At 39.8% G+C, this 26,781-nt stretch overlaps 3 protein-coding genes across 5 annotated transcripts in view; 1 reads left to right on the top strand and 2 right to left on the bottom strand.

Moving 5' to 3' along the window:
• Positions 1-223: 223 nt before the first annotated feature.
• On the bottom strand, positions 224-4,980 carry zgc:101583 (uncharacterized protein LOC494104 homolog). The gene is made up of 7 exons (XM_041798152.1): positions 4,963-4,980; positions 4,575-4,637; positions 4,171-4,303; positions 3,565-3,621; positions 3,149-3,239; positions 2,594-2,754; positions 224-1,421 (listed from the first exon to the last, which is right to left on the bottom strand). Exons 1-7 carry the CDS (start codon positions 4,978-4,980, stop codon positions 787-789), a joined length of 1,158 nt encoding a protein of 385 aa, XP_041654086.1. The 3' UTR covers positions 224-786.
• Positions 4,981-5,862: 882 nt separating this feature from the next.
• On the top strand, positions 5,863-10,416 carry mars2 (methionyl-tRNA synthetase 2, mitochondrial). The gene is made up of 4 exons (XM_041796943.1): positions 5,863-5,913; positions 6,024-6,424; positions 8,599-8,933; positions 9,195-10,416. Exons 2-4 carry the CDS (start codon positions 6,151-6,153, stop codon positions 10,371-10,373), a joined length of 1,788 nt encoding a protein of 595 aa, XP_041652877.1. The 5' UTR covers positions 5,863-5,913; positions 6,024-6,150; the 3' UTR covers positions 10,374-10,416.
• A 2,492-nt stretch (positions 10,417-12,908) lies between these two features.
• Positions 12,909-26,781, bottom strand: part of med12 (mediator complex subunit 12) — a 46,011-nt gene continuing 32,138 nt past the window's right edge. The window contains exons 27-43 of one of the 3 annotated variants that reach the window (XM_041797442.1): positions 26,599-26,778; positions 26,212-26,283; positions 25,955-26,118; positions 23,849-24,010; positions 23,506-23,707; positions 23,176-23,285; positions 22,941-23,076; positions 21,293-21,442; positions 19,592-19,957; positions 19,346-19,487; positions 19,057-19,268; positions 16,701-16,775; positions 16,218-16,447; positions 15,905-16,094; positions 15,600-15,806; positions 13,426-13,507; positions 12,909-13,309 (exon numbers count right to left, since the gene is read on the bottom strand). In XM_041797442.1, coding sequence (XP_041653376.1) covers positions 13,272-13,309; positions 13,426-13,507; positions 15,600-15,806; positions 15,905-16,094; positions 16,218-16,447; positions 16,701-16,775; positions 19,057-19,268; positions 19,346-19,487; positions 19,592-19,957; positions 21,293-21,442; positions 22,941-23,076; positions 23,176-23,285; positions 23,506-23,707; positions 23,849-24,010; positions 25,955-26,118; positions 26,212-26,283; positions 26,599-26,778 — 2,718 coding nt within the window. In that variant the 3' untranslated portion in view covers positions 12,909-13,271. The remainder of the gene's footprint in view (positions 13,310-13,425; positions 13,508-15,599; positions 15,807-15,904; positions 16,095-16,217; positions 16,448-16,700; positions 16,776-19,056; positions 19,269-19,345; positions 19,488-19,591; positions 19,958-21,292; positions 21,443-22,940; positions 23,077-23,175; positions 23,286-23,505; positions 23,708-23,848; positions 24,011-25,954; positions 26,119-26,211; positions 26,284-26,598; positions 26,779-26,781) is intronic. The other 2 variants (XM_041797444.1, XM_041797443.1) reach the window with 2 other exon arrangements.

The following is a 26,781-nucleotide window of genomic DNA, read 5'->3' as shown; positions in this document are numbered from 1 at the left end:
AGATTTTCCCCTCATGATGTCATGTGGGGAGTTAGCCACGCCCCCAGGTTTGGTTGGACCTCCCTGCTTGGAAGAAAGTTCCCCCCTCCTCTAAGAGGAGTATCAGGAGAACCACATCCATTTAGTCACATTCATTTCCTGAGAGGGGTGGAGTCAGACAGCTCAGTAAGATTTAAAGCAACAGACACACAAACAGCTCGTTCTGAGCAGGGCTGAAACAGAGGTTTTTAGACATGCAAAAATCTAATACTGGAGTGGTTTTCCACAACAAACTTCACAGGCATGTTTTGGGGGCCTCTGAGACCAATATAAACTTGTCTTAACAGGGTAAAATATGTGACCTTTAATGACCCCTCGGACACTGTGGCTGACAGGGAAATTTACATGTACAACTTTCAATGAAGGCAGTGATATCAGCTAACAACAGACTGTACTGAGATGAACTACTCTGTGATTTTACATTGTTGTAGCGTTAGGGGGCGGGGCTATTCCCCATAACAGCTGGTGATGTCATGGGCTCCTATATATGCCCTGTGAAAATTAAACCAAGCCAGGAAAGAGGTGAACATTTTTCTTAATCCAAAATTTAGCCACACACAGAGCTCAGTGCTTTCAGTTGTTTACAGCACCCTCATCCCAACATATCTACTGTGTTAAGACACAAATTTTGGATTTCACTTTACAGGGACTTTAAATGAAATAACTTGCCACTTTGTAAAGCTATCATGTGCCTTAAGGCTTCAGAATTGCAATCACATTTTTTTCTAGTAACAAGACATTTGGTTCTCAGGAAGCTCTCTGATGTGTTGCCCAACCACCCTTCGAGCCTCCGTCTCTCGATAGCTTGATCTCGTCCTCTGATTGGGTGTCCAAAGTGGGGACAGCGACGTAAGGCTGGTTACCCCACGGAAAGCCCTGTGGACCTTTCCTGAGGTAGAATGGAAGGGAATCCCAGTTAAATGTGATGTCCTTGAAGGCGTGGAGGAGGAAGATCCCCAAAATAATGGTGAGAAACCCACTTATCGTTCCCACTATTCCATCAGTGGTCATACTCAACCATTCCTTGAAGAGGATGGCTGAGCAGGCCATAACGGAGGTAGTGAAGAAGACGTAGTAGATGGGAGTGACTAAGGAGGTGTTATAGATGTCGAGAGCTTTGTTCAGGTAACTGATCTGAACGCTGACGCAGATTATCAGGCAGATGACTAAGGACCAGAACAGGGGTTCCTTCAGCACTGCTGTCCCAGCAAACAGCTCCTTAATGCCAATGCCCAGGCCCTTGACACAAGACACAGAGAGGGAGCCAATCACAGAGCAGATCAGGATGTAGACCAGGACATTCTTCTGTCCAAACCGCGGCGCCACAGCAAAGATAAGAACCAGGCTGCTTCCCACAACGCACACAGCAAACACAATGAAACCTAGTGGAAGCATTCGAGAAGGAGTTAGTAACCTGAAAAACATCCATCCAACCCCTGTGTGGGATTTAGTTTCCGCAGCATGGTTAATTACATCACATGTACACTTAGCACAAAAGTAAGGAAATTTGTGTTTGGTAGAATATTTCATTGTTGTAACAATGCTTCTTGGCAATAAATCTTATTCCGTTGGAAAGCCTGTTTATTTCCCTTTTAAATTGAGTCACATTTGTAAGTAACATGCATTTGTGGGATGAGCAGCAGAGCTGAGTATGTGGGTTGTGCCCATGAAAAATTTGCCAAATCTCCCTGAAGTTGCCATACCACACGGGCCCTATCCAGATCAGTCAAACTTGGCATGCCAATTCTTGGAGCAGACACCTACTGACCACTGTACCATGCTCACAGGTGCTGCCAATCAGGTGCCAACTGTTGTAGCAAGCAACAGCTACTATATTAAAAGACGAGTCAGGAGACAGAATGAGTTGAATGCAGCCTTGACGTCATGTTTATTGCAGGACAATGGTACACAAGTGAAACCCCCAACCTCTCTGGTCACAGGCTTTTTATATCTCTGAGCCAAAGTGTAGCTACACACTCCTAAGTGTACAACACACACACTTCCTGATAGCTATTCAACACTCCTTTAACAAACACTTACTGGAACTAAACAATGTCTGAGTCCAGACACTGTTCCAAGCCCGACATTAATCACTCTTTCTGGTCCAATTAACAATGCCTTTTAGAAACTTTCCAGCATCCTTCTCCAGGGCTGAGCCAAAGGCTGAGGACAGCCTTATGAGTGTAATATGTTAAGGTGCAAAACACAATATACTTAAATGCAAAATATAATCCTCCACATAACCCCTGTCCAATCAGGCACCCGATTGGCAGCACCTGGGGGTGCCAGAAGCTCAAACAAGAATGAATAGCAACACAAAGTAAGCTGTTTGGCATTGGCACAGAAGATTTGGCAAATTTTTCATGGACGCAACCCACATACAGCTCATCCCAAAAATGCATGTTCCATACAAATGTGGCACCATTTAAAAGGGTAATTAACAGGCTTTCCAACGGTATAAGATTTATTGCCAAGAAGTATTGTTACAACAAAGAAATAATCTACCACAAATTTCCTTACTTTTTGTGCTAAGTTTATGAAAAGCTAATCCTACCTGGATCTTTGAGCTTTTCAGCCATGGCAGTGAGGGAAGCAACCTCCTCCTCCTGTGGGGCGTGGATCACCATCACTGTCGATCCCATGATGCAAAGCAAACAACCAATCTTCCCGTGCACATTCAGCCTTTCATTCAAAAAGTAAGAGGAGAGTATGGCACTGGAAGGGGAAAAATGAGGAAGGGGGAAAGTGAAATTCACTTTCTAGTTGAGCTTCTCAGAAACATGTCTAAGTAAGGTTCTTGTGAGTATTTATATCCACAAGACGATGTATACCTGCAGCCTGTTGCACCAGTGATGCATAAGTTATGTCTTAAGTATGGTATGAAGTCAGGCAGTGTGTGTTGTATACATCTAAGTGCTGTTGTAGTCTAATTCATAATAACTGTATGCCACTTACCAGTCAAAAAAACTTGATCTGAACGGACTGACATTAAACAGGGGAGGCATAGTATCTATATCACTCCAAGCTGATGTTTGGCTCAAGTGAATGCTTTGATAACATAATCAGAGATTTTAAAAATAAATAAATCAACTCAGGACAAGAAAATTACCTTACTAATACACTCAGTGCTCCAAGAGGAGTCACCAGTGTGGCTGGTGCAAATGCATAAGCAGCGAAGTTCGCAGCCTCTCCAGCTCCCACTAAGAAAAAAAAACAAAAAAGACTATCAGTGTACATCAGTATATTTGTTTAGCAGCTGATTAAACAATGGTAAAATGATCCTCTTAACCCCCATTTGCAAATGTGGACTCTGCAGGAATGCATTCTTCAAAGATGTGGTGTGGGTGCTGCACCTACAGCAGTGTCACCAGCATAAATACCAAACCCACAAGAGACACATTTCCCTCTTGGAAACAAAGACCACAATGTTTCTTGGTATGGCATGTGAGCTGCATAACCAAGTGGAATAAAAAAAAACAGCCATCCATATGCATCAAATTAATGATGTAGAATGACAATACTCACTTGATATAAGTCCTGCCCACCACAGCCATTCCTTCAGGTAAGCATACCCCCCTTGGCCTGAGTGGTGCACAAAAACAAAACAGTTACAGACAGGCCTGTATCACTATAAATAAGTGGCTTTGGCTTGCTTTACAAAAAAAATTAAGTTAAAAAAAAGTAATCTGTAAAATACTTTACATGACACACAAAATAACACTGTCAGTGGCATTTCTGCAGATTGTGTACTACAGTTAGATATATGTTTTCTAACTGCTTACACATTTTAAAGCTTATTTTTAATGACTGCCTTGCTGTTATAATTGGCAGATAATTGCTAAAGGATTACATTACATTACAAATGAAAACTAGTCATGCATCAGAATATTCAAAGAATCTAAGAGTTGGATTGTAGATCTGTGTATGTTAGCTTGATGCTAACACAAAATGGACATTTCTATTAACAGCCTTATTTTAAAGTTTTGAAAATATTTGAATCTTAAAGGCCTATATGTACAATAGAATATTAACATTGGGAAATTAAACTTTTCCCTGATATATGTCTGAGCTCTACTAATAGCTTTGGCGAAAGTGCTGGTTTCATTTGAGTCAATCGTTTATTTACAGTACCTGCTCTCATCGAACCCTTGCTCGCCAGTCTCAGCAGACCTTTCTTCTTTAAGATGAAACTTCCACCGATAAAGGCGCTGGAGCTCACGGCCAATGTGAGGCCGATGTAGAAGTCTGTACGGCCTACCTCCATCTGTAACAGCAGATATAACCAAATAAAGAAGCTGCAAAGACGGCTTTAACTTAACTTTAACTTTCGGGTGGAGTCAAGCCACACGCGCCCCATGTTTAACATCACATGATAGGCGGACTGGTAGTACCGCTACAAGCTTGATACTGGTCTTCAAGAAAGCTACAGATACAAAATAAAACTGTAAATAACTACGTCTATGAATTCTCCATGGCTTATTTATTCAAAACAGTTTTAAGCTGCCGCTTAACGCTACAGTTTGTAAATGTTTTACCTCCGTAGTCACGTCAAGCCCATTCGTCGTCGCTGACTGACTGCAGCACGTCTGATTGGCTGGCTGTCACAACGGCACTTCCTGGTAGTTTCCAAGGAAACGGTAAGGACTGTACGAAACCATGGACTGTAGAAAGAACCGAAACTTAAATTCAAATAATGTTCGGTTAAGTGTAGTGTGATTCTTTTTAAACACATAATAATAGTGATTTTAATCAGTTACTATTAATGCCTCGAGAGTCCCGGTTTATCGCTATTTTTTGTCACGTGATAGCACCCAAACAGCCATATTTTGTACGGAAATCACTCTGATTGGTAAGTATTTTTATAAATAAATTTTCTGCATTTTATGTCGTTCTTCAAAAGGTAAAAAACCTCTATATTTTTACTTTCTGGTTATAATTCATTCTATAAAAATGCACTCCATTAAATGTAATTCTCCTTTCAATTATGTTAATAAAATAATGTAAAATAAGAAAGCAAAAATGAGAAAAAAAAATGCATAATTATGTGTTTTTATGCATTTAGCCTGATCTTGGTTCACTTACGCCTCGTAATGTGTTTAATCAGCACTATTTGGGAATATCTGACAGTCTTGCAATGTAATGCCATATTGTTCTTTGTTTACTTAAGTACAAAATTATTTTAAACTTGGGCATTGATTAGTGGGCAAAATGTATACAGATACACATGTATTGTGTGTAGAAATGTTCATTTTTGGCTTGATATATGTCATGTTTGTGGATTTTAATTTTTCATGGAAGTTGGCAACATTTTTAGAATGTCTAACTCTTGAAATGAAAACTTCATCATATGTTGATACGTAAATATCCTTGAAATAACAATTTTTGAAAAATCCCTTCTTTATTTTTTTGTATTTTTTTGGGGGGGGATGGGTGGGTATACTAACACCGTTCTGGTGACAATGATGAGACTGGAGACTGAGACGTTTGCTGCTAATATTGTCTTTAAATATAAAGTGTAAAACTTTATGACGAGTCCCGATCGTTTTTTTGTTTTGTTTTGTTTTGTTTTGTTTTGTTTTGTTTGTTTTTTGCTTGACAGTGAGAGGAAAAAACATCGTCGTTGATTTAAAATGAATCTGAAAAAAGACAAATGTTTTTTTGGATTTTTCAGGGTGAATTGATTACTTAATTTCCCTGTAGTTTCCGTCTTATGCCGTATGTGTGGGTATGCAGTCCATCAGCCAAAAACCAAAAATAAGCTGATAAGACTGCGGGGAAGTGTCCTCTAAATTTGATTGGTTATCGCTCTCAGTTGTGCACTATGGAGCATCCTGATTGGTTACGTCAACCCGGAAGAAACGCTAACCTTGAAAAGTGAGGAAACACATGCTGGTTGAGGGGAAAATGGGACGATTAAGTTGATTCCTGTCTGTTAAATTGTGGATTTTTATTAGCATAACTGTAAGATATGTTGTTCTTCCCAGGTGTGGTTGCGTATCTTCGCCTGGAAATCTTTAACTTTGCTGAATGAGTCGCTAGCACTTTCCACACCTCTCCTACATTAACAGACTCTGTTTGAACCTCAGTGTTGATATCGACTGATCTGCAGACATGAGGACCCCTCTGCTGTCCGTTGCCAGAGGCTGTAGAGCATTTCACGGCTCCTTTTTCTCTCCGGTTCCAGTTGTATTGACTCAGAAGAGGATCTCTGTGTTAGGCTGCAGAAGCTCACATGTCTGCAGAGACGACAGCAATTACTACATCACTACTCCCATCTTCTATGTCAATGCCTCACCTCATTTAGGACACCTGTATTCAGCTGTGATAGCTGACTGCTTTCACAGATACAAACTACTGAAGGGCTTCCACTCAAAGTTTGCAACAGGTAAGTCCTTTGTTTATTTATCAATTTACATGTTTGTGTATGTGCAACTGTTAGATTTACAGAATGCATAAACTTAGGTTTAGTCACAGCACAAGTCTGTACAGTCTTATTTTAGTTAACGTCCTCGGTACCTGTAAGCACGTATAAGGACAATATGTTGTGTCCCTCCTACAACAGTAATAATTTTTGCTGTTCAAAATTCAGATATTTGTCCAGAATGTCCACTGAAGTTTAAGTAATAAGCTTAAAATGTTGTGACAATTTGCTTTGAAATTTTCAAGTAATTTCATGAAAATTTTGGGGACATGCTTGCATATTTGGATAGTTTTATTTGAAGTTCTGGGGTAATAATTTGCCTCAAAAATTTTTAAGTATTTTCAAGAAAACTTGGGGGATGTGTTTGTATAGTGAAAGATCTGAGGGAGATTTACTTAGATTTTTGTATGTTTTTATTTTATTTTTGCATTTTCTTGGGAATTTTTGAAAATAGTTTTGATGTTTAGGAGAATTAATTTCAAAATTTTAAGACATTTTCTTTGCAATTTGATTGGAAATTGGGGCGAGGGGGTGAAGAATTTTCATGGAAATTAAGTAATTTGCAAAAAGAAGAAAAGATGACTTGACAGTTTACTTGCAAATAAAGTCCATAGTAGAAACAGCAGTCAAAACTGGAAATCGGAGGAACTCTGATGTAATAATAGTCCTTTATTGCACAGGGATGTCCATGCATTTCAACTCCAGCTTCAGGCAGCATTTGCTTTAAAATTGTGGGGAATTCGCTAGAAATGTCAGGGAATTTTTATGGATTTTATTTGGAAAATTTGTATTGAAACGTTCAGGCTTTATGATAAAGTTTTACTGAAATATTTATTGAATATTAGAAAAAACAACTGGGGTAGCCTTATGTGATATTTTGAATTTTTCTTTGAGATGTTAGGTAATATCTTTTCAATTTCAGGGAATGTGAATTGATTTTGGAAAGGAAATTTATCAAGAAACTCAGAACTTTAGTGGAAATTTTGCTCAAAATTGGCCTGAACAAGTCCTTGTGGTCCATCATCAGAATAACTAGAAAAAAAGAGTCCTCGTTCTCTCTTGCAATAGCTTACACCATGTCTTATTGACTGAAGACCCCCAACAACAGACTCACAGCCAAAACATCTGCTCTAGAACTGATCCAGTGCTGTATTTTCTGCAGAAACAGAACCTTCAGGAGATAAATGGACATTGTTTTTGTTAAAAACTAATTCCTGGTCAAAGACAAGGCTGAGCTTTTAAAAATGATCAGGTCCTATTAATCCCAAATAAGTGGGAGAAACTAAAAATACATTTAAAAAAGCTAGGGTCTAAGGAGGTTAATATAATAAGTTGTAAATAATCTCAAAGGAGCCAAAAAACTACTGTTTTTATGATTTAGAGCAAAAAAAATTCAATACAAAATCAAAGTTGATTGATCCTGAGGGGAATTCTTGTGTCATAGATGAATAATGTTTTAATTTTTATCTTATGTTGAATTTAGCACTGATGATCCTGACCCTGGCCCAGCTGTATCAGATTTTGTGGACTGGTGCAGGTCTTCCTGCCTCGATATCAAAGTGTCAAAGACAAAAGAAATAGTGGCAGATTTTAGGAACAATCCTTCTGTCATTTCTCATGTTGTTATCAACAACCAGTCTATTATGACACACTTACTTTTGAGACTCAGGTGGATGCAGTTTGCAAAAAAACACATCAGATTTGGAGATTTGGCCATTTCTATATCTTGGGAGAACCAGCTCTTTTGTACAAGGAACAGAGGTTTATAAGTTGAAATCTTGAGAAAAAGATCATAATTTACTGATCATCACAGAAGAATCTCCTTTACCTCTTAAGCTATTATATTTATGTTACTACCCTTATATCAATTTACTTTTATTGTGATTGCTGTCTTTTTTGTTCTGTGTTGCTGCAATGCCAGAATTCCCCCCGGGGGGTCACTGAAGTCTCATCCTAAACTATAAAGATCTGCAATTTGTTGTCGACGAGGCCAAAACAACAATCTTTTCATTTTGGATTGTAGTTAAGATGTTAACAGAATTCAAAGGTGCCGTCTTTGGTCATGGGAAATGTTGATTGGGCCTTTTGTCACGTTCTTATTGATTATACACAGAATAATTCATATCATCCCATTTCAGGTACAGATGAACATGGCTTGAAAATTCAACAGGCTGCTGAAGCTGCAGGAAAAGATCCCCTGACGTTCTGCACCGATGTCTCTCAGAGATTCCAACACCTCTTCAGCAGCTGCAGCATATCGCACACAGACTTCATAAGAACCACAGAGAAGAGACACCGGGAGGCCGTGGAGCATTTCTGGTCAGTTCTCTGGAACAAAGGGCTCATCTACAAAGGGAGTTATGAGGGCTGGTACTCCACCCAAGATGAAAGCTTCCTCACAGCGTCACAGGTGGGAGATGCTTTGGACTCGTCAGGGAAGGAGATCAAGGTGTCACTGGAGAGTGGCCACAAGGTAATAAGAGAGAGTGTAGGATTGAAGCAGTGGGGCTTTAGTGGAGATGTCAATAAAATTTTCATTCTTTACAACACTGAAGGACTGTTGTCAAATACTGGGGGGGGGGCTCAGAGATTTCACCACTATCCCTTTAAACTCTGCTTCAAGGGGCAAGGGGGTCATTTAAGGTTAGGGGTAAAAGTTTGGCATGAGACTGAGCCTTAAGCTTAGTCACATCAGGAATACACTGTTAATGTTCTTCCCGCTCTTTTTACCCAGGTGGAGTGGATGAAAGAGGACAACTACATGTTCCGTCTGTCTGCTTTTCAGTCTCAGCTGCTCAGCTGGCTCAAAGGAAACCCTGGTGCCGTACAACCTGAGCGATTCTACCACGCTGTTCTCCAGTGGCTGCAGGAGGACCTTCCAGACCTCTCCGTGTCCCGTCAGAGAAGCCGCCTTCAGTGGGGCATCCCAGTCCCTGGTGACCCTGAACAAACCATCTATGTGTGGCTGGATGCTCTGGTGAACTACCTCACAGTCGCTGGTTATCCAAAAGAACATGACAAATGGTGGAATGTGGCCCATCACCTTGTTGGAAAGGACATCTTAAAATTCCATGCCATTTACTGGCCGTCTTTTCTTCTCGGCGCTGGGCTGCCATTGCCCAAGACGATCTACGTGCATTCTCATTGGACAGTTGAAGGAAAGAAGATGTCTAAAAGTCTGGGTAACGTGATAGATCCTCTTGATCGCTCTCAGATGTTTACGACTGATGGGATGAGGTACTTTCTTCTGCGTCAGGGCATCCCGGATGCAGACTGTGATTACACCAATGATAAAGTCATCAAGCTGCTCAATGCTGAACTCGCTGACGCTCTTGGTGGTCTGCTCAACCGCTGCACAGCTCCAGCTCTTAACCCAGGTCAGATCTACCCCTCTTTCTGCCCTGAGTCCTTCCCCAGAGATCAGGGGGGCAGGGCTGTGGCCGTAGATTACAACATGTTGCATGCAGTAAATAATCTCCCTGCCGTTGTGGAGCAGCATTTTGAGAGCATGCATGTGCACAGAGCTCTGGAGGCCATCAGCGCCTGTGTGAGGCAAACCAACGGGTTTGTTCAACGCCACAAACCCTGGAAGCTGGATCGGAGGGACAGTGAAGACCAGCGCTGGCTGGACACCGTTATCCATGTCACACTTGAGTGTTTGAGGATTTATGGCACGCTCCTCCAACCAGTAGTGCCAGAGATTTCAAACAAACTGCTGTCCAGACTCGGAGTGCAACCTGATGAAAGGAGCTGGGCAAATACCAACTTCCTGCCCAAGTTTCAGGGAAAGGACTGTCCGTTTGAAGGAAGAGCACTAGGAACTGACTCTGGGGTGCTTTTTAATCGTTTGGAAAGTCTGAAAGTAGATAAACAAAAACCAAAGACAACAAAAAAGGCAGCAAAATCAAAATGAGGATTTTCGGTTCACTGCACACTTAATAAATAAGTAAAAGGTCTTCTGTCTGTTGTCACTTTTTCTTGTGGAAACTGAGGGCTCTAGCTGGAATCTTAGCTTTGATAGTTTTGTTTTTATCATCCAGTATCTAGGAATGCATGAAATTATTGGCATAATCACAGAATCACCAAGGATAAAAATATTCTGCTGCTATTTAGAGCAGATACAGTGGCTGTAAGGGATGTGCAATTGAAAGAAACTTACAATCTGTAAGCAGATATTAACAACCAATTTATCAGCTGATAGACGCTGGCTGAATACCTTTCAGCAGCCTCAGTTTCATAGTCCCAGTGATGTGTGTGCTGACTGATTTGGGCTCTTCAAATGAGCACACTTCTCGGGTGTACTGGTTAAAAACTGGTACAATGAAAAAATAATAGATATGTGCCGATTTTCTGTAATTCCAAAATGTTGAGCCAAGCCATCATTCAGGGACTTCTGCTGCAGTCATTTACCTCAGAGGTCAGGGCTGGGAAAGACATCAAATGCACTCTATTTCCTATGAGCACATAAGTAAGGCTCTGTAAGTAAGTGACAGAGCTGGAAAACAACTGGACTTTGTTGAAACACTGCATGGAAACAAGGAATCATATTTGGATGTGATGATACACCTGCTCCACAATCCCTGGTCAAAGTAAACTCTCTTTTAAGCACTTCTCTGTGCTCATATTGAACAGTATAATACAGGCGATATGCCACACGTTGCTGTTAGAATCATTCTCTGAGACATTGCTGTTTTGTCAGCTGTAGTTGCTGGTGCTCCATAAACATGTCTGAATATGGGTCTGTCTATAGGTAGCCAGCATCACACAGCAGATGAGCCATGTGATGCTTTGTTATAAGGAATCCTGCATGATCAGACAAGTTCATCTTGTTGGATAGATATTTTTATCTCATATGTATATTGAACTAAAAAACTCACTAGATATATAAATTTTGAGTATTTTGAGTTTATAAACTCATCAGAAGGCCGCCATGTTTTGCTCCACACTGGTAGTGTGATGTCACAGTGCCACAGCACTCCTCACCACTCCTATGCAGTAACTGCTGTTTCAGACTGACAGCCAGTGTTAGGGCTGCACCTCAGGGACGCTGTACGTCTCGCACTGAGAATTCCAAGATTGGAGGTATCCCGTTTTTCCTTGCACCACAAGCTGTTATTGATATGATAAATACAGAGCCATATTTTTCCTTGTTGTAGAAAATATTTAAGTCCATATCCGTAAAATGTTTGAAATCTGTTTCTTGATGGACCAGATGAAGGCCACAAGATAAATATGTCTGTTTGATAAAGTTGTTCCCCAAACTTCTACTATTTATGAAGCTTTCTGTTACCACACGGTTCAAAATGCAGGTAAAGCTAAACACAGCACAAAAACACTTCAGCTTTGCACTTTTCAAAGTAAAAGCCCACTTTAGCATTTCTTTGGAGAACCTCCCTTCTTTGTATTTTGAAAAGCAACCGGTACACTTCCACATTATTGAGGTAAAACATAGGAGGAATGAAGGGTTTTGACAGCAGGGAGACAAAACCACGCAGCAAACTCTTGTCTGGTATGAAAGCTGTTATGGCAGCAACAGCTGCAAGCAGCAAAACCATCTGCAAAACAGTTACTTCATAGGAATGGTAAGGAGTGCTGCGGCTGAGTGACGTCACACTACAAGCACAGACCAAAACATGGCGGCCCCTTGGTGAGTTTATGAGCTCAAATTTACACAAAATGCAGATATCTATGGAGTTTTTTTGTTCAATATACATTGGAGAGATGCAAATATATATCCAACAAGATGAACCTGTCTGATCATGCAGGGTTCCTTTTCATACTCCTCTTTTTGTGTTGTTAGCTAATCACCTCACATATGCAGGGATGTGCAGAGATGCTGAGACATTATGCAGTTATTTGGGGGAGAAAAAACCTTTCTGAGCAAATTGGCCTTATTGCATTAAACATCTAATGATAAGGAATAGCATGACATAAAGAAGAGTAAAAATTTCCAGTGATGAGAAAACAATTCAACTTCTGTATGAATTTAAAATAAGGATGATAAATTACTCTGACATTACTAAGCCATAACCAGGAGTTAAATCAGTCAGTCTCCCAGCTGCTTTTTATTCATGTGTGGCACCATTATGCATGATGGGGATGTGGTTATTTTAGAATTTTCTTCATTCAGAGAGGAAACTTAATCAGGGTAGTGCTGAAGTGATCATATCAATATTGCCTTTAATTAAACACACTGTCTGATAATCTGAATATTTAACATGGATTGTCAGAATCCGTGCAGGATGAAGGCAGGATTGACACACCTGATGCAGAAATTGTGATTTAGTTTAAGTTGATTTTGACTTTCTCGTTTAAAATTGATTTATATGAATTTTGTGGATAGCAGCCCTATTTGATAATTAAAAACCTTTAATATTATCTTTATCGTGACATATTCATAGAGTTTTATAGTAAAGTATACAGGGAGATAACACAAGCACAAGACATAAAAACTGACATGAGTTTTTAATGAGAAATACACGAAACTGAAAAAATTGTACAAATTGAAATAAAATAAAAAAATTGCATTATTCTTATAATTTCTGGTACTTTTTTACATAGACTTTTCCATTATTAACCATTATCTGTTTACTTCAGAGCAGGATCCCTCATTGATAATCCATAATTACACAGCTGAAGTCAGGATAGTTTCTGGTCGCTGCCACAGTGGTCGAGATGAGAGTTTGTTCATCAGTGTGGGTGTCCTTTGTGCCTCTGACAGCATACATCTGACTGGAAATATCATCAGTAGAGCTGGAACTTTCCACATGACTAGAGCCTTTCCTCCACACACTACTAAGAACAAGCATGATCAGTAATATGGATTGGTGCCCTGTCCTGGTTGTGTACCTAAAAAGAGTGGGAAAAGTTTCATTATAGACAAGATTTTTTCTTTTATTACAGTAAGAATGGAGGCTTCAGGAACATGCATTCAAGACTGAAAACTGAATATGATTCTGACTTACTTGAAAGTTGTTGTTGCAGCTGTCTGACCAGAGCTGCCGTCTGCTGCTGCTGTTGAGTTTGCTGCATCCCCTGTCGTGGGAACTTTAGGAGAGAAACACACAGTGAGTACACCAATCTCATTTTATGAGAGATGAAAATGGTCGTCCTTGCTATTAAGTTTGAAAGCATTCACACAAGAGTTTTGTCATGATAAGCTGAGTCTAAGGAAAACTCAGGGCCCATTTCAACTGGGATGCTACACCCATTTTCAGAGAGGGGTGGAGTCAGACAGCTCATGAACATTTAAAGCTACAGACACAGAAACCGCTCGTTCTGAGCAGAGCTGAAACGGGTTTTTTAGACATGCAAAAATCTAATACTGGAGTGTTTTTAGCAACAAATTTTACAGGCATGTTTCAGGGACCTCTTAGACCAATATAAACTTGTCTTAAAGTGGTAAAATTTGTCACCTTTAATCAAATAATTCCATCCTTGAAGTTTGCTGTCATGATTGTTGGGAAGTTTAAAACTGAAAGGTGATTTATGGTCATGACTAGTACTTGATATGACATTTTCAGCATTAATAAATTGCAAAAGATGTCAGTAATTTATCTGGACACCTTGACCTGGCATCCTTGGTCTCTGATAAGCAACAGTAATGGAGGAATTTAATCAGGGGTGTACAGATGCATCGGTTTAACATTAGAATTGATATCAGCCCTGTTTACAAACACTGTCCATCATGCCAAATGATATGACAATGTTTATCTGTTTTGTCCTGTCAATTTGATGCTGGCATCTCATACACCTAACTGCTGAATCAAGTAAGAGATTTTCTCCAGGAGAGGGAAAGTGACCTGTTGGATAAACTGATCTAATATATTGTTAAAATGGGAGAGAAAATGTTGGCATAGTAGGAGTGTTATGCATCGTCAGTGTCAGCACCAACTAGGACCGTTCTATCTAGTTTCCTTTTAGTCAGGATTTGATTGCTATGTTATAAACTTTGCACAAAAAGTAATAAAACTCATGTTTGGTAGGCTATTTCTTTACTGTAACAATGCTTCTAGGAAATAAATCTTATGTTGTTGGAAAGCTTGTTTATTACCCTTTTAGATGGTGCCACATTTGTAAGGAACATGCATTTGTGGGATGAGCAGCAAAGCTGAGTATGAGGGTTGTGCCCATGAAAATTTTGCCAAATCTGCCAATGCCAAACAGCTTATTTGGCCATTTTTACTGACTCTTGTTTTGAGCATCTGGTACCCCCAGGTGCTGACAACCAGGTGCCTGATTGCCAGTCTCAATGAAGAGATTCTGCAACCAATGGCAATTTCATATCTCCACAGTCTGGGAGTGAACTCTGTTCTCCAAGATGACAAGGCTCAAAAGAGTTGGATTTATCAGAGAATACCCCCAGAATTTAGGATTGGAGAGGATGGAGCTGTTTGCTTGATGAAGGCCTAGTACCCAAATGTTGAAAAGTTCCCCTTATTTGCAAGTTGGACAGTGAAGTTTTCTTTTAAGTATTTGCTGGACACCCTGCCCTCCAACACACCTGTCCTGGAAATAGGAAATAGATGCGCGACGCAATTCTTCCCATGTTTTCTAGCTAAACAGTAGCTTCAGGATTAATCCCTGGTGTAGCTCACCATACTAAGATAAGTCTGTTTTAACAACTTTAGAGGAATACTCCAACTATATCTTCAAAAAGAGAGGCCCAGCATCTCTCTGCTGTCATTAGAGATGCACCAATTGTGAAAACCAAGGCCAACGATACTGATGTTTAAAATAACAATTTAGCCAACGACTGACATGGATTTCGATAATTCTTTTGGTGGCAAGGATCAGAATTTGTGCAATAATAAATCTCTTGTTGGATTTAGCCACTAGGTGTGCTACATGCCAGCATTAAATTGATATGAAAAAAAAAGGATAAACAGCCACAACTAACATCGGTTCATGCCCACATTATTTGCCAATGACGGATGCATCTGTACATCCCTAGTTCTCAGATTTAACATTCTGTTGGAGCAAAAACTGTTCAAGATTTGTTTATCTTACGTCTAAAGAGAACTGATACAACTGCTACATTAGCACTTCCTTAAATAAAAGTCAACACAACTGATAAACCTATCTGTGCAGAGACACCTCCTTTCCTGAGTACCAGCTGGCCTACTCGTCCTGTACTTACTTGCTGAGGGGGCAGTGGCTGCATTCCCAGGCCCTGGTTCTGAGCCTGTCCCGGTGGTTGAACCGCTGACACCTGCTGCTGTTGCTGCTGCTGTGGAACCTGCTGCTGAGGAGGAACCTGCTGCTGCGGGACCTGCTGTTGCTGCTGCTGCTGTTGTTGTTGTTGTTGCTGCTGCTGCTGTTGAACTTGTTGGGCCTGCTGCTGCTGCTGTAAGAGTTAGGAAAGCAGTGTTTAAAACGGGCCTAAGTCTATATGAGGAATAACCCCGGTCTCTCAGAACAACAAATGAAGACTGGCTGACTTACTCTGAGCGCCTGTTGTCTGAGGTACTGCTGCTGCTGCTGTTGCTGTGCTGCTGCTTGTTGCTGCTGTTGTTGCTGCTGCTGTTGTTCTGCAAGCATCTGATTGGGCCTCATGCCTGAATGGACGGCCTGGCCTCCCATGTGGCTAAGGCTGTGCATGATGGGATTCTGCTGGAGGGGCTGGTGAGCAAACCTACAGGACAGGAGAATGAAGTATGAGGGCAGGAGGCGGTGTAAAAACACAACAACATACTATTCTTTTTAGTTATGGTGATTTTCAGGTGATATAGAGCAGCTGAGGAACAAAAACACAGACCTCTGTGTGTTCTGCATGTTGTGTGTGTAGCCTGGAGCTTGCTGGTGAACGTAACCACTCGGCCTCTGCTGAATCTGCCTCAGAGGATCCACCACTCCAGGGTTGGCTCCAGGATGAGTGCCCTGGAAGTTTTGGTTCCCGTAGGAAGGGGGAACTATACCACCACCTTGGGACGGATGCGGCTGCATCCCCATGTGTGAACCGTACGAGGTATAGCCCTGAGATATGTTCTGAAATGGCAAGAGAAAATGTTAATAGGTAAAAGAATACAGAAGAGGACGAATCCACTGCATCAATGACCAGTCAGGATTTTTTATGAAACCCAAGCATTTTCGGAAGAGAGGAGATTTATTGGAGACCGATCTGATAATGCTGTTATAATAAGGTGGATCCTGTTTAATTCTCTTTTAAGAAGGAGAGGTAGATGCCAGATGACTGATGGATTTATTGGCAAAACAAAAAAGGAAACAGAAATAGATTTACCTGGGATGCCTGCATTGGAGTATAGGGCTGATTGGGTGTTATTTGTCTGATCTGCTGTCCTATCATGCCCTGGTTCTGAAAAAAAGACATGAAAAGAAAAGTCAGCAAGAACACAAATGCAATGTTTTTTTTTCTTAGATGTGAAAGCAAATTCTAAATATTCATCAGATGGTAAATTTTCCACTTACAATAAACAAGAATTGCTCCAAGAGTTGATAAAATTAAAGTGTCAGGGGTGTTTGCCGATAACAACTTTAGAACTGCTGCATGTGCATGTGATTTTAAATTGTAAATATAAAAGAAGAGGAAGAAGCAGGCACAGCAAAACACACGAAGAGGAAAAGTTGGCTTCAGTAGCCAGAGCAGCACAGCTGCAAGAACTGCTGAGTTCATCTCCCTCTCTTCAACTTCTCTGCTCTGTTTTTAAAAAAGCCTCTGGATGTGTGTGGAGACAATACAGATACTAATACATTTAAGACAACGCATGGATATGCAGAAGTAGAAAACACCAGCTACATGTGTGTATTGAAGTGCTCTGCTCAGTCTCTTTTACAACGTCCCATCCTGTGTTTACATTAGTTAGTCTAAGATGCTTGCACGAGTCGGGATTTTGCAAGAGTAACCACTGCATCAGCAACAACTATGTACCAGTGATGCGGTGCACTTTAGGGCTGGGCAATTAAGTGCAATATGGCCTGCTGCAATTTTCAATTTGCAGAAGGTGCAATATTTCTTAAACCTGAAATTAGTGTCAAAATACCATGTTATGCATTACATATGCAATCATTCTAGTGGTCACAGTGGACACAGTAGTCATATCTTTAGAATAGTGTGCAAAAAAAATCATATTTTCTTAATTTAATTTAAATTTTCTATTTTAACTACAAATCTGCACTGTAACTTTTACTTTCATATCTTTGTTTTTATCTTTTGTGGGTTTTATTTGCTGTTTTTAATCACTTTTTAAATTTTTTGTCTTTTAACATTTTTTATTCTTTCTTTTTCCATTTGTCATTGTATTTTAATGTCCTGTGTGAAGCACTTTGAATCGCCTTGTTGCTGAAATGTGCTATACAAATACACTTGCCTTGCCTATGTTTTTCTATTTAATATGACAATTACATAAAAATGATCATTCCCTTTAATACAACGGTTCTCCAATTTGCAAAGTGAGTTGAAATCATCACAATAAGATATTTTTTTCAAAATTGTTTAGCCCTAGTTTAATATTGTGTCGGTTATAATACAGAATTATTGCTTGTTTTTGTTAAAAATACATGAGATGAGGAACTTCTGAAATAATCACATATTAAATCGCAATCGCAATACTGGGCTAAAAAAAAATGCAATTAGATTATTTTCACAAATCGTTCAGCCCTAGTGCACTTCATAAATGCTAAATATGATAACATTGTTCTAAAACAGTGGTTCCCAACCTTTTTTCCAAAGGGCCCCCCTGTTCATACCCAAGAATAGCTAGACCCCCCCAAGTACCTCTTTTTAAAAAATAAACATCAATTTTAATTGTTTTTTATAACAAAAATCCAAACATAATAGACCTACTTACACCTACCTGTTCCTGAAAAAGATCTATGTATGAACTAGCCATTATTATGATTCCAGATTAGGAACAGTCTCAAAAATAATAAAAAAAAGAAGATTTGTTCATTTTCTAGAAAAAACTCAAAATTGTCAAGTTTTAAAGTCTTTAGTTTACGGGAGCAAAAAAGGTTTTTTATCAATTTTAAGTCAGGAATTTAAATGAACCAAAACTTAGAATTTTTTTAGATTATTAAGTCGAAAACTGAACCACCACCAAAAATGCTGGCCTTTTCCTTATTGTATATTTCTGATTTTAAAAATCAGAAATTTTTGAGTATCTAATGTAAACATTGATGACCTTCTAAACTTGGAAATTTCAAGTTTTGTCTTGTAAATTTATTACCATTTAAAATTTGAAATTCTGAGTTTGTTTTCATTAAAATATACAACTTTATAATCTCAAAATTTCATATTTTTTCCCCAAAAATGTTACCCTTGTTGCTAGAAAATAAGGAGATCCTCTTGATTTTTTTTCTTGCTTTTAGGGTGAACCAATACACTCTTTGTACATTGTAGTTCTAATCCTGATTCATTTTCATTTTATAAATACTTGTACATATAATTTTAACAAGGTGAGAGCAGAAAGGGTCCCGCACAGCCCCCCCGAAGTTTCTGGTTCTTGGCTGTGGGCCACACTGGGTCAGTCTTGGTTACATTCATCAAAGAATCAATTGTCACAGGGGCTCCAACTCAGTAACTCCTACTTTTCCTGAACTCTATCTGACAGAAAGGGGACGCTTGGGGACTGACTCACCAGTCTGACCTGTAGCTGATGTCGCAGTATCTGGCTCTGAGGCATGCTGGGCTGGGGCTTATAACCCATCTGGTACTGCTTGTCCAGTCCCATCATACCAGGCATATTTCCCGGCATACCGGGCATCATGTTTGGGTAGCTGGGTCGGGGCATCATTTTATTCATTTGTGGGTTTCGAGTAGGTCTATGTGGAGGTTCTAAACCTGGACCACCTGTGGGAAACAAAAATTAAATAGCTGCTCTTGATGCTAGTTAAAGAATAATAATGTAAGAGTGAGCCTTAGCTGACCTGGAGGTAGAGGCTGGTTCTGTGTGTACATGCCCATAGTTTGCTGGCCATATAGCCGGCCATACGGGTGGTTCTGCATCAGCTCAGGGGCCATATTAGGCCCATAGGACACACCACCTGGAGTACGGTTCACATAGTCCTGCTAACAAAAAAAGAGGATGAATTTATTAATTTTAAAGAAGATGTGGCGATAACAGCCATCATTAAAGTGCTAATATTCTAAAATGTTAACCATGACTAACTAACCTCTGTCTTTGTTGCCTGAGTTTTCTTCTTCTTCGTGGGTTTCTTCTTGTTCGAGTCAGTGGGCACAGCAGGCACACTCTTCTCTGGCTTCACCGGCTCCATCATCTTCTTCTCTGGTTCCTGGGAGACAGGGGTCAGGGGCTCCTCCTCCTCAGGGGGCAGAGGAAGCGGCTCCAGGTAGTAGCTACGAGGTTTGGGCTTCAGGTGAGTGTGATAGAGCAGGAAACGCTGCTGCTCCTCAAATTTGGTAACCTTGCGGTCAACTCTGACCGTACCAAACCAGCCCCAGGAGAGGGGGGCTGAGTGTTTGAGACCCTCAAAGACATCCCAGGGAGAAATCTTCTGTTTGGTTGATACTTGAAGGCCCTGATGGGAAAGATGGCAGTGATAGCATCAGCATAGGCAGGTAGCAAAAAGACCACGAGCTACATTCAATACTGCTGCATGCTCATTAATTTGACCACTAATAGCCAGGCTGCATGTTAACTAGTATTACTATTACACATTGTGTTGTAGAAGTTTATCATTTTTTGTTTAAAAAGAGCAACGTCTCAAAGTATACCACTACATCTAAAAAATAGAATATGATGGCATTTTTTTCTTTGATTTATGCTGATTATCACAGCTTACAGGTCACAAAAATCCTAATTCCAATATCTCAAACTAAAAGAATATCACTAAACACCAGGCACAACAAAATGTATAATACAGAGGTGCTAACCGTCTGTAAAACTATGTTCATTTATGCTCTCAGTACTTGGTCAAGGCTCCTTTTGCATAAATTCCTGTATAAATGCAATGTGTCATGGAGGCAATCAGTCCGTCCAGGATGTCATGAATTTGTCTTTACTTTTATCATAGAACAATTCCATTTCTCTTTTTTTTTTGATCATAGAACAATTCCATTTTTCTTTTTTTAATCAAAGAACAATTCCATTTTTCTTTATTTTTACTGATCTCTATTTTAAAAAAAATACTATCTTGATTCCTTTTTTTGTTACTTCTATATTATTTTTATTTTAGTTGTTGGTGAGAGAGAGACCTTTTTTCAATTCTTCTGTATTGTCCCCATATAAGAAAAAATGACAATGAAGAAATCTTGACCCTTTAATCTAATGGATTTGTGATGAGGAACATCCTGGTTCATCCTGGTTGAGTTAGTATTAATTTGGTCGGCTAAAACTCTGACTAAAAGTGTGGTCTTCCTTTATTCCAAGAAGAAGACAAGACTAAGAATAGCTAAAAATAGATAATTGGTGATAAAAACTCTGATGTACAGTAAGTCTAATTTTCATTAAGGAAATTAAAACAAGGCTGGACTGTTGGACATTCACAATCCATGTTTCTTCACCATGCATAAAAGGTAAATCAGTGTTTTCAATAGTGAATCTTATATCAATTAAAACACTGATTGTGCGTTAATGTAAGTCTTTTACATTTATATAAATTCTTATCAGTTCAAATACCATTTGTTTTTTATACATATATGGGCAATTGCATGACTAAAAGCAGACTTTTTTTGCATTTTCATCAATTAAAACCAGACTAAAATGTAAAGAGGAAGAGTTAAAGTTAAACATGACTGAAAAACATTTAAACCTAAGACTGAATAAATCTTAAACAGCTGCCAAAGCTAATACTGGTTTAAGTGACAGTGCAGACTGATGCTACGTCACACACAGCTGTGATGAATTTCCATACCTCCTTCTCAAATCCGGCGATCTTGTTACCCTTTGTGTCTATTAGCGAACCCTGGGGTTCACAGGTTATGACATCACGGGTCTGCTTGGGCAGCGGCAGAAGCTGGCGAACCTTTTCCAAACTTTCAGACTGCCGATCTCCAAGCTCTTTCTGTGGAAAAACAACGGACATAGGGAGGAGATCAGCAAAAAAATGTAGACTATCTGCTTTACTTCTACATAGAACAGTCATTCAGAAGAATTGCTCGTACGAGCTATCAGCTCAGAAAGACATGAGAGGATATGATTAATCTTGACCTGTTATTTTTCATCTGTTTGCACATGAGTGACAGGGTAATGCTTCTCTTTTATGGCCCTGATAACTGCTGTGGTCTGACACATTTATTACTTAACTGACTATTTTTGCAGGAGAGACTCTATCTTGTGCAGTTTCATTTGAAACTGAAACTGTGATTTTTTTTTTTTTTGTTGCTGATATGATCTTTTCATCAGGTGCCTTTTCTGCCCCTTTCTTACTTCCCTAAAGCGAGGAAAAAATGATCTGAGACTTTAAAGCACTACAAACCAGATTCAATACAACAATTTCAGACTGGCTGTGAGTTTTGCAGCGTGCAACTGCTGCACATGTCCGCTCCAATGCGCACTGTCACAGCTTTCATTACAGCCGCTGGTGGGTGCTGTGTATCGCATGCATACCTTAAAGGTCACATATTAGGCAAAAATGACTTGTTCAGGCTTTTCTAACAAAAATATGTGCACCTGGCCTGTCTATAATCCCTCCAAGAATCAGAACAACCCATTCCCTCCTCCCCTATCTTTCTCCACTTTTCAGAAATGTGTGCTGAAACAAGTCGTTCTCAGATTTCCCCTCATGATGTCATGTGGGGAGCAGCCCTGCCCTTGGGTTTGGCTGGCCCTCCCCAGTTGGAACGAAGTTCCGTCCTGCTCTCCTGATCAAGAGAGCCACATCCATTTCCTGAGAGGGGCGGAGTCAGACAGCTCAATAATATTTAAAGCCACAGACGCAGAAACAGCTCATTCTGAGCAGGGCTAAAAACAGAGGGGTTTTTTTTAGACATGCAAAAATCCAATACTGAAGTATTTTTTCCACAACAAACTTGACTTTGTTTTGGGGACCTCTGAAACCAATATAAACTTGTCTTAAAAGAGTAAAATATGTGACCTTTAATAAATCTTCCTACAAGTGTCTCGATTCATTGCATAGGCAAACTAAGCCTGGAAAATTTCAGAATGAAAGCATTCTGTGCAAATAAAGGAAGGTTCTCCAAAGAAATGCTAAGCTGGGCTTTTACTTTGAAAAGCACAAACCAGAGATGTACTGTTGTGATGTGAAATAGCTTAACTACTAGCTGATGTTTAGAGAAAAACTTTCTTAGACTGACACGTTACAGCTCGTGGCCTTTTATCAGGATCGTCAAGAAACAGACTGCAAACAAATTCTACTGATGTGGACATACCTAAATGCAGAAAAAGGTTATAATGGCTCTCTATTATTTTTCAGCACTTTTTGATCACGGAGAAAGTAGGCAAGCCCTCTGTCATCTAGATTCTAGTATGCACGTCTCTTATGCCCAGCCTGAAAAGGGCTTTGCTGTTATATAAACATCGAAAAGATGTTCTGTTCTTACCCTGAGCTTCTTAACCAGGTTCATGTACGCTCTTTTATTCTCCTCCATGCTGCCCTGAGAGATACTGGACATGTCAGCAGCAAGCGTGCCATTAATCAGCACACTCAACATGTCCAGCACCGTTGTGAAGAGCTCGCTGTTGGAGAGAGGCAAAGAAGAGAGTCAGGTGTCTATTTATGTCTGAAAAGAATAAAGAATCAAATTAGGAGGATTGTGGGTGTTTCACTTTACTTACTTATTGGACTGCATGTCCACTGTGCCGCTGCTGATGATGTCGAGGAGAAGAACAGCCCACTCAGTAGTCTGCTGGGTGCTGCGCTGCACGGTGTCAAACATGCCACCCACCTTGTTAAGAAAAGAGAAAATGTTATTCTCACAACATCTTTAGCTTCAGATCTGAGGCAGAAGAGCATAAATATTGCAAAAAATGAAAAAAAAAAGTGCATGTTTTCTGTGGATGCCTTCAACTTAAATTCACCATGCACAGCTTGTTCCTTCACTTTTCCAAAACTTCTAAAAACTGTAATAAAAGCAGAGATGCTGTCCCCTTTGTTGGAGTTCTTACAAGATTGAGTCGTAGTTTCAGAGCCTCATGCATCATTTGCTTTGCTTTGCAGTCGTCCTGGTACTGGTCCTCCCTCCAGTTAGTAACAATCTGCTGCACTTGGCTGTACAGGGAGGTGAGGAGGCCTTCCCTCTGTTCATCCTGTCCCTTCAGGCAAGTCAGCACCAAGGACAAGAATGGCTGCTGGCTCAGCAACGACATACTGAGAGGAGAGGGAAAGATAACGAGAAAGACATGTTTAGATGGCTCATATATTAATTTTTGCATATTTCACAGCCTGTGAGCGGCAAAGTGCAAAATTAAATCTATTCTACAAATAATATAAGACATGTATGATGCTTACCTTTTCTGTTTTTGCCTGTCTCGCTCTTTACGTGAGGAAGAACCCAGGTGTTGTCCTTTCTCCAGCTCCTCTCCAGCTGCCTTCAGTACATGGCCCTGAACTGTGGTGGGCAGCTTAGCTATCAACGGCGCCACCAGCCACACACCTGACCGCTCTGAGGAGCTGCAGCACAACGAAAGAAAATTAAAGTCAATATCCCAAAAGACAGATAAAAGGAACACAGACCAAAACATTAATGCAATGCAATTCTTTGATCCTTAGAGATGCCTTAAATCCGACATTTCTATGGTGTGGCTAGTTTGTTTATCACATGAAATAAGAGAATTAGAAGGCAACTGTGTTCAAGATAATTGGTCTACCAAGATCCAGTTGATTTATCTGCTGGGCAGGGGCAGTTTTAGTGATTTGGAGGCAAACACGAATACAAGGCCCTTCCCATTCTTCAAAAAAAACAGACAACCATAAAGCATCTCCTTTCAGCTACCAAAGCCAGAGACAGGGCATCTACAGAGAATCTGAATTAAATTTAATATTTTTATATATATATTTATGCAAATAATAAGGTAAAAATGTGACAACAAAGAAGAAAAAAATGCCAATAGTATTTCTAATTGTATAATCCAAATCGTAAGCAGCCAAAAAGTTTTTATGCCACAATCTAGAAGATCCTATTTACAAGTTTTTCACTCCAGTTATACTATAAAGTAGAACCACACATATCTAGTTTTAAGGAAAAAAAGGTACAGTACCCAGTTTCAGGGTATTTATAATACTTTTCATTCAGATTTTAAAGCATTACGGTGTCTGATTTATTTCCATAATTCTGGGTGGGTGTAAATGCAGAAATCTCAAGTGTGAGTAAATCTAAATAGAAAATACAGAGGTAGAAAAACTAGCCTACAACATCTTTGGATCAATATAGAAATAAAAAACAACATTGACAACCTCAGTCTTAGATTTAAGACTTTTCAATACCTTTTAAAAGCCTTCATTTTGGCTACACTGATTCATAAAGCTTTAATACAGACCCTACAGACACCCCGCAGAGAGCTACAGGACATACCCTAATCAATCATGAGCTCTTACAAGAGCATTATAACCTAAAATCACAACAGCTTTAGATTTTAACATGCCCTGAGGCCAGGTGAAACTTTCATTCAAAATACATTTATGTATGCAAATCTGTTTTTTTGCCCCAATTTTAACATTTCACACATAGCCAGCCCACATATTTGCCCGGCGCACATTATACTCAACCGTGAAAGAGGTGAAAAACATTTTTTAATGGTCTAAATCCAACATTCAGACACACGTAGATCTCAGTGTTCTCACATGTTTACAGCAACCATATTCCAACATATCTACTGTGTTAAGACAGAGTTTGGATTTCACTTTACAGGGTCTCTAAGGATCTACCTAGCTATAATCTTCTTGCTATGAAAACATATGGGGGCTTGTGAGAGGCTTGGATCTTACTGTGGGGACTAGAGGCTCACACCAGGGACATTTTTGTTCAAACTTACGTTTCATGCCATTTTATTCCACTCTTGGCCACTTATTTACATGCAAAATATTAAGTCTTATTGCTTTTACCTTTTGTGCTTTAGAAATGTTGTTTTAAACCTCCAACTTTATGACTGTGATTGTTTTATGTAAGTGTGACCTTTATAGTCATTTTCATCATCACCAGTCTGATGATCTTATTGCCCTTTTGTCAGTCTCTCCTTTGTTTCTATTGGTTTGTATTCTCTGAAGCTCTTCTGTAATTGACTCGAAATCAATGTAAACGAGGGTGCCCTTCAATGATATCTCGAGTATAAATAAAGGTTGATTGATGATTGATTGATTTGAAGTTATTCTAGACCTTTAACGTGAAACTAAACATGCCTTATATTTGATGCCCACCAATAATGACTGCATCTCGATGCCCCTTGGTGCACATGGCCCAAGACAACATCTGTCCTTTCCCATCTGGCAAAACTGGTGTTAGGTTGACTCTGATAAATACTACCACAGTTTATCTTCTGATTCTAGGAATAATGTGGATGTTTGCACAATCCTCTTCAAAAAAAACATGAAGGAGTAAGCAGACAGACAAATGCACACCTTAGAATTGGCTTGATCTTGCTGGTGGCGCTGTTACTGTTAGATGCGGAGCCGCCCTGAGCTGCTGCTCCATTTCCTGAGGGGTTATTGGAGTTCATCTCAGCTGATTTCTGAAACACCTCTATGGTGGCTTTGGCTATGTTCTCCAAGAGCGAGTAGAGCTCCTGTTGTAAAGTAAAGAAATATTCAGATTAAATGTGACAAATGCTAAACAACTAGTGTGATGCTCAACAGAGGCAGATGTAAAGGAAACTCACATTATTTGTGCTCTGTTTGATCATCAGCTGCAGCTCCAGGGAAGACTGTCTCATTGTCCATTGGTCCATGTTCTGTGAAGGGAAATCATTTTTTGTTTTATGCATTTTTTTCTTATCAAAAGCCTGCTGAGAATAAGCATCGTTTCTGACACTGGCAAAGCAGTCCCTGGTTCAGCCAGGAGAGAGCAGTAACACATCAGAGATATGACGACAAAGCAGATTGTACAAAAACATTTACATTTAAAAGAGAATCAGAGATAACAAGGTTTACACACTTGCTCTTAGAATTCATTTACATTGGATCTACTACTGAAACTAAAAAGTCTGGCACAGATAAATAGATTTAAGTATATCAAAGTATTTTTCATGTTTCCATGCTTTCTCTACCTGAAGGATGCGTTTGATTCGCTGCCTCTGAGGGTTGTCACCATCGTCGCTGTCCAGCTGGCGGTGTGGATAGCAGATAAGCTGCAGTAGCCGTTGGGCCTGAATGTTTACCAGCACCGGGTCCTGGAGGGCGCTGCTGTCCTCAGACAGAGACTTCAGGCAGCGCTCCCCCACCCATTCCTT

This window comes from Cheilinus undulatus, linkage group 10, assembly GCF_018320785.1.
Source record: "Cheilinus undulatus linkage group 10, ASM1832078v1, whole genome shotgun sequence".
NCBI classification, from domain to species: Eukaryota; Metazoa; Chordata; class Actinopteri; order Labriformes; family Labridae; genus Cheilinus; species Cheilinus undulatus.
Note: the sequence above shows the minus strand (reverse complement) of the source record. Positions and strands in the feature narration are given on the sequence as shown.

What these genes read in the sequence shown, in the direction of transcription:
- zgc:101583 (XM_041798152.1), bottom strand. An exon ending in GGCTTGACGTGACTACGGAG is followed by an intron (nt 4,304 to 4,574) that starts GTAAAACATTTA and finishes CTGCTGTTACAG; the next exon opens with ATGGAGGTAGGCCGTACAGA. An exon ending in GCACTGAGTGTATTAGTAAG is followed by an intron (nt 2,755 to 3,148) that starts GTAATTTTCTTG and finishes TTCCCCTTCCAG; the next exon opens with TGCCATACTCTCCTCTTACT.
- mars2 (XM_041796943.1), top strand. Translation starts at nt 6,151, where the DNA reads ATGAGGACCCCTCTGCTGTCCGTTGCCAGAGGCTGTAGAGCATTTCAC. An exon ending in CCACTCAAAGTTTGCAACAG is followed by an intron (nt 6,425 to 8,598) that starts GTAAGTCCTTTG and finishes ATCCCATTTCAG; the next exon opens with GTACAGATGAACATGGCTTG. An exon ending in CACTGGAGAGTGGCCACAAG is followed by an intron (nt 8,934 to 9,194) that starts GTAATAAGAGAG and finishes CTTTTTACCCAG; the next exon opens with GTGGAGTGGATGAAAGAGGA.